Below are 7,758 nucleotides of genomic sequence, written 5' to 3'. Positions count from 1 at the left end.
TAACCCAAAAAGTATCTCCGTAACAAGGTTGGAGCTCGTTAACGGTGGATCATTTTGGAAAGTGGATTGATTAGCGGAACTAGATGGTCTATCATGCAGATCCCAACAATAATCCACTAAGTGGTTAGTGTGACCACAATGGGTGCACTTACGAGATTCACGACCTTGAGTATGATTATCTTTGATATCATGTCCCCCACGTGCACCCTCGCAACCACAATGGGTGCACTTACAAGATTCACAACCTCAAGTATGATTATCTCTGGTATCATGTCCCCCACGTGCACCTCTACCACTCCGACCTCTACGCCCAACAGGAGAAACATAGGAGGCAACTAAAGTAGATCTCTAATTACTCTGATCAGAAGACAATGTAGCTTGCTGAAGTTGGGAGAATACATAGGAAATGAGAGAAGTTGTGGTCTTGCCAAAATTTAAGAACGCACTGACTCATACTCAGGTTTTAAGTCAACAAGGAAGCGAACAACATTAAAATCTTCCCGTTGTTTTAGCATACTTGGAACATCAAAAGTGATAATTTGATACATTTTGAGTTCTTCACATATACTCATCCCTTGAGAATAATATTCTTCCAGGCCCAAAGCACTCTGTTCCAACACGAAGAATTGCTTGCACAACTCATAAATGTGAGTTATGTTTCTAGCACCTGTATACATCTATTTGAGATGCCTCTCCACCTCTTGAGCGGTGTCAAAATGTATTAAGCTTGTGCAAATATTAGGCTCAATACTGGTCAACATTAGAGACAATATTTGAGCATCTTCTTGCTCCCATTGAGCAAAGGTAGAACTAGTCGAAGCAGGAACTAGATCAACCAAATGAGTACAACGAAGGCCCTTACCTTTCAAAAACATTTTAACAAATCTTGACCACAACATATAATTTCTTCCATTTAACTTCACCGAAGTCATAGGCATGCTAACATTTGGTGCAAGAGACATTGACTCAAATTTAGTTGCTATGGAAAAAAGTATCACAACAATTCACTTAGAAGCAAAGATTTCACACAAAAACATGAAATATGGATGAAAAACTAGAAAACACAATCTGGAAAAGTACAAATCTAGATTAAAAACCCAAATTTCAGGCTTGTATCGGGTGAAACTAATCTGTACCGGTCAAAATAAGCAAATATCGGGTCTGAACCAGCTTATTTCGGGCTGTTTCTAGTACCAACTTGTACCGGGTTCACGGCTGACCAAAAAATTGGATTATGCTATCCCTAACCGAGAATAAGTTTACCTTATATGCATTACCAAACAGGGCTTATTCCAGATAGGAATAAGTTTCTATTCCAGGTTTGAGGCATACCCAGTCGAGAACTAGGTTCTGTTGAGACCTGCAACCAAACACCACAAGCCGAGCTCCTCGCCAGCGATAAACGGTTGCTCCGGCAGCCGATGATGACTGAAAACACACCAGTGTGTACAGAAAATGCTGGCGAGTTGTATTCCGGTGACTTTGACACCTAAAGTCACCGGAAACACGTTGAAAATGGGCTCCTTAGCTCTTTACCACCAACACCGAAGACAAAAACCACTGAAAACCACTCACAGACGGCTACAGTGATTCCACACAGTGCCACTAACCACCACCAGTCACCACTAACCACCACTAATGACATAAACGTGTTGAAAAAAAATAAAAATTTGTCACACAACCACTACCAACCGATGTAGTCGATATTGAGAGAAATTCTATTGATATTTTTATTGATCTTTAAGCTTATATATACAATATACAAATGACACTAACACCCTTATATACATTAGTTACAACCATACCCTCTAACAGGAATCATCGTTTCTTTTACAGCTCTTGTGGTAATTCTCTCTTTATGAACTGCTTGTATATGATTTCAGAATCTCAGATGTCTCTTGGATTCTCACTTTTCATCTTTGCCCAAAATGTTTTATGGATGGAAATTAATATCCAACTAGTTAAAAATGCTAATCCTCTCTGATAATCATTTTATGAAAATAAGAAGAACTGGCATCAGTGACATTGATAATTTATAATATTCATTTTGAAACTTCCTTGAAGATGGTAGGTTTGGTACATATTTAATCTGTTTTATGCAACCCAAATGGACATTAAAGTGATTGGATGGAAACTGAAGATGAAGTCAATATTATGTTGATTGGGGATGGCAAAAACTAATTTGGAGATAAGTTGATTAATGAAAGAGGATGTAAGAACCAGATGCAAATAATCAAGATATATTGAGTGCACCCTACCTCAACCATATGATTTGAGTTTACTCGAGTGAATTAATTCTGACAAAGACCAGCACACACTTGCTGCCATTGCATCCCAGCCCGCAATTACTTTCATACTCCCACTTCAATACACAGCCATTTTCTTTTAAATTCACCCATATCAACTCAGTCTATATCAGTCAAGAGCAAAAGCTAATATTCACAATATTAAAAGGATAAAAAAGAGCAAAGGAAGAGAAATCTGAGAGTTTATGGTTGTGACACTTTGCAATGTTCACCAAATCTTTGAGCTCTTTGGGTGATGAAATCTATGGAAGAAGATTAAGGATTTTTAGGGAGACGAGATCATAGTTTTACGGTTCAAAGATGTTTAGAATGTTTTGGTGGGTGGTTTGAGGACGCGAATCAATTCAAAGGTGATGCTGCTGGAGCTGGGATTGCAAAGGCAATGACTCTAGAGGTTGATCTTAACAATTATGGATGTGGATTGAGAATATTGGCGACTTGGGCCGATGGATGTGGTTTTGATGCGGGATTTTTTGTGGCAGTTCACTGGCCAGTTATAATTCTCCTACAACCTTCCCCAAACTGCCAATTTCAAATTTCAATTTCTACCTATCTGGTTCTCAAGAATCTGCAATATCTTGCAAGAAAGTTTTTCAATTTTTGAAACAAGTTCACCATCCTGGAGACCCTAAAACTAGTGAACCTCTTCTGCACTCCTTATATTAATGTGCATTTCAAATTCTTTTCAATACGCTTTCAACCATACACTGCACTTAAGACTAAGATTCAAAAGCACACTTGTGCTATTGGTTGCAAAATCTCTCCGGAAGTCCTCAACATTATACCTCTGTTGATTTATGGGGTATATATATGTTATAATTTGAAAATTGTCTCAAAAGATTAGCTAAAAGTTTTACATGACCTGATATAACATGCTATTACAGCACACAGCTGTATATTAGACTCTATAAAGTGATGATGTTATATAAGGTATGGGATCGGTATGAGGAACTCATCAGAAACCTGTGTTACCAAACTGGCTTTTTGATGGACTTTTCAGTGCTCTTTTTAAGGGCGTCCCTTATATTGTGATATAAATTCACTATCCTTCCATTCCCTCACAGCTTAGAAGGAATAGAAGTGAATAAACATGTGAAAGCTTTTTTTTGTCCCTTTTCTTTTCTTTTCTTACACGTATGGAAGCCTGTGTTAGTTAATCCTGCAATGTGAAGCATTCCAACATATCGCATGCATTTTTTTATGGGCGTTTAATTTCCTTGTTTATTAAATCCGAATCTAGACTACGTATCTATATGATCTATTTTTGTTTCCTAATATCTGAACCTTTTCATTTGGTGGACGTTCAGTGCTGAAACTCTCAACTGGACAGAACCAGCCTCTACCATACCTCTTAACATTGATTCCTCCTTTGGCACTGTCATTGCTAGACCCAGAAATATTTTTCGAAGCCTTGGGTTTTGCAGGAACATATGGAGGCATTACCATGTTTTTTTTTTTTTTGTATCCCTCGTATATTATGAATTTGAAACAATTAAGTGTAATGTTGGGTTACAACATGCTTATAGCATCATACCTGGAGCTTTACCTAGCAAAACAGCTAGACAATTATCCCTTTCAAGCAGGAATAGCAAAAACAGATCTCAATGATGAAGGAACAAAAAGTCAAGGGATAAAGCAAATTTCAGTTTAGTTTATTTATTTAAATTAATTTATTTGTTTTAAGCATTTGAGAATTTAAAATTTGACCTGGCATGGCTAGGCTGTTTTCCATTCCCTGTTTTTGTTAGTATTGGTACTGTTCGGAGTTCTCCCTGCAGCAATGTCCTGGTCAGAAAGGTACTCAAATTAGTTTCACAGCTGGTTCCAGGAGGAAGGCTAACTCTTTCGCTCATCATTGGAGGGGCAGGATGTGTCATTTTCTCGGAAATATTCGAGAAGTACTTTGGGCACCCCTAAGTATATGATTTTGTTTGCCATACTTAATCGATATGTACAATTGAATTATGTTTCATTTTCATCCTTTCCCTAAGCAAACTAAGATCCTTGCATCATACATCTTGCTTTGATTATTTGTATTAACTCAACATTATACAACTTTTTAATTTGAAAACTACTGTTTAATTTCTCCGAAAGTTCTTTGTGGACCATAACTATATGATGCAAAAGTAGTGTTTGTATTATCATTATTTATTTCATCAAGTTATCTAATGGAACAAGTTCATCCCTTAGTTCTTCTAAATCTTGGTTCCTCCTTCTTTTTCTTTTTTTTTTTCTTTTTTAATTTTTTTTTTATCCCACTAGTCTCACAGCCCCGAGCATGAAAACGTGCAAGGTTTTGGAGGAACTAGTCCATAGGGATACTATTGGAAACCCCCCAAGTGTGAAATGTCACTTGAAGTTGCAGCCACCCACCCATCCACCGAAATTTTCTAGCAGCAAATGTTGACCAAAATTGTTGCACCGAAAGAAGACTCCCTCTTAGTCAAGAAGTGTGGGAGTTTGTTCCCCATAGCTTCTCCTATAAAAGGAGGTCATTTGCTGAAGATTAAAATCATCATCACTGCGGTGAAAGATCAAGGCAGAGGGCTGGGCGAAATTTAGGTTCTGGAAAAACCCAGAACAGATGCCATTTGAGAGATACAGAGGTTGTTTATGAGTGTTTGTAATTTTGTACAAACATATTGAAAATACTGAGTTTCCGCTTCAGTGGACGTAGGCAAGTTGCCGAACCACTTAAATATTATCTATCTATCTTCTTGTGTGATTTTTGAACAGGCCAGAAGTGCAACAGATTCGTGGTGGGTCTACTTTTTACTCCTGTTGGAGTTCCTTCATCCTTAATATTCCTTATCACCTGAGTTTCTACCTTGCAGTCATGAGACTACTGCAGGATGATCTCGAGAGTGCCACTGTTTTAATCCACCGGAAAAGAAACAAATTTTCCGTCCAGGTAATCAAGGTAAAGTCGAAGGAAGCAACATGGAAAGTGAATTTTGGGATTGGACTTCGTTGATTTGAAGAACCCAGATATATTCAAGAAATTTTTCTAGGATTTGGAGAGGGTGAATGTCTGATATTAGGTTAGAGAAACCATATATTCGTCTGCCTTATAGAGTAACCAGATATTCGTCTGTCTTATATTCCCTTTGGAAGATGAGTTGGTATTCTGTATTCAGCAGTCTCCTTAGTCCTTACCCGTAAATTTGAACCTCATCTCTATAGTAAATGGAATGGAAGATGCCAAAATAAGCTCGAACTCATTAGCTATGTCTAAAACCGAACTTCCATACGTAAATCCAAATATTTTATCACCTAGTAAGTCTTAATGTATTCATTCACAAAAAGCTCCATTGAGTGCCCAAGGTGCTGATCTTCCACAAGAAGAGTATGAGAAATTTTATACTTCGCATCCCCCACTACCAAATTGACTCATTACACCATTAAATTATCAAAAACATTGAATTGTGAGCCTTTTGTTAAGATTTGACCGCTAATTTTGAACCAATATGCCTATTTTCACCTATTTTTACATCTTTCTTAATGGTCAGAATTAGACAAGGATGTTATCTGTCATTTCTTTTGGTTTAGAGAGTGAAATGTATCAATTTTGATTTTTGAGAGTTTGGAGTGAAAAGCATTAACTTTTGTTAATTAGATAGTGGTTTGATCCTATTCATGAGGATTCTGTAAATATTGCATTCCAAAGATAGAATGTTCGAAAGAATTGGGTCCATGATCTGGTATAATAGAATTATGTGTGTACTTTCTCCAAAAGTTTGAAAACTTATCAAACTGCGTCCATACCAAAAGGTGGAACTATCGAAGCCTAGGCGGGACAACATATACCATCAGAATAGGCACTACGCACTCTGGATATGAGTGTTAAACGCAGTACACAAAGAATTACCAGAATGAGTACCAGCCCATAGAAAACCCATGGAGGGTAGAATTGAAGAAAGCATAACCATGAATCTTGTATCAAAAGGAGTATCCATGAATGAATAAAAATGACTCAAAAGAGTTCACGCCATGAGCCATTGAAAGTGACAAATAAGGGATTACAAAGAGTAGACTTCCGAGCAAAATCGTCAGCCAAGAATGGATCACACAAGTCAGGCAATATGCATGCATGATCATCTTATCACTAGTAATGATTGGATGGTAGTCACAGCGGTGGTTAGGGGGTACAATAGTGACAAGAAGCAAGAAAAGTTTCAAGATCAATGTCGTATCAGCAACATCCAATGCACGCAAAAAAAACTTTCCATGAACTGAACATGTGCAAGCTATACTAGATAAGGCAAGGACAGATGAATGAAGCTCACTTGCCAACGCAAGGAAATCATAGACCTGCCATCCTTTTATAAAAGAGATGCTAGGAAGCACCTAATTCAATTTGCAAAAAATTAGATGCCCAGAAGTACCTATGGAAGTTGTACATTACTTTTCAATGACAGATTGAATTATTCAAACCAGTTCTAGTCTCACCTAGCACATTATTGTATGCAAAATAGTGAAACGTAATCAAACTGCAAGCACCTTGAAAAATTTGATATAAACCAAACTCTAAAACCGGATCTAATTCACCCACTCCATTTACTAGCTTTGATTGGTATGCCAAGTGAACTTGACAATGAAAGAAAATGAAGCCTTAATAATCAAAAGGCCATCCAGAGTAACTCATCTCATTATCCTGTTCACGAGTGGATGAGGTGCGGCTTCCTCTATATTCAGCATGATGATGGGTGTTTAAACTTGATGGGCGCTAAGGCAACATAACATTCCTCCTTCCCTGATTCTGCAGACTATTCAGAGTAACACCACCAGAGCTGCCATAGTCTCTGCTGCTGCCCCCACTGTTCTCTCCACCACTAGTTCGATTACCTCGAGCACCATCAGTATCAGTCCCTTGAGTAGGCATCTCAAGGCGGCAAACAGGGCATGAGTTGTGCTGAACCAACCAAGGAACTATACAATCAGAGTGATAGAAATGTTTACATGGCATCTCTCTCGCGTCACTGCCCAACTCAAATCCATCCTGACAGACAGGACAGTGTGAGCCAGTATGCATATGTGCTTGTGTAATCTTGATGGTGGGCATTGCATCAATTGAAGAACGAGGCGCTGGTGGTGGACCCTGTCGATCATTCACAGAAAGCTGTTCACTTAATTCTTGCAAACGTCGCTCAGTACTGTAGTCACCAATATAAACTTCCATTGGTCCACTTCTTGGACTGCCGTTAGAGAAGGCTGAACCAGGACTATGATTTAAAACTAAGGATCACCAGATCTCACTCTAACATTGATGTTAGGATTTCTTCCACCCATTCTCAGCCTTACAATAGCATCAAAAACCTCCACAGTAAAAAGAAAACCTAACACAAACGAAACCAATTCCGAGACCAAACTATCGCCAAAGAGACTGCATAAATACAAAAATAAAAAGTATAAATATGATTCTCAACCATAAAATGAGACTACCGCCATAAAT

At 38.1% G+C, this 7,758-nt stretch overlaps 1 protein-coding gene across 1 annotated transcript; it reads right to left on the bottom strand.

The window, feature by feature from the left end:
- Positions 1-7,032: 7,032 nt before the first annotated feature.
- On the bottom strand, positions 7,033-7,485 carry LOC122291182 (E3 ubiquitin-protein ligase RZF1-like). Its single transcript, XM_043098820.1, has 2 exons — positions 7,315-7,485; positions 7,033-7,218 (listed from the first exon to the last, which is right to left on the bottom strand). The coding sequence occupies exons 1-2, from the start codon at positions 7,483-7,485 to the stop codon at positions 7,033-7,035; spliced, it is 357 nt and encodes a 118-aa protein (XP_042954754.1).
- Positions 7,486-7,758: the final 273 nt, after the last annotated feature.

The sequence above is a fragment of the Carya illinoinensis genome, chromosome 13, assembly GCF_018687715.1.
Source record: "Carya illinoinensis cultivar Pawnee chromosome 13, C.illinoinensisPawnee_v1, whole genome shotgun sequence".
Taxonomy (NCBI): domain Eukaryota; kingdom Viridiplantae; phylum Streptophyta; class Magnoliopsida; order Fagales; family Juglandaceae; genus Carya; species Carya illinoinensis.
This window is presented reverse-complemented; position numbering and strand designations above follow the sequence as displayed.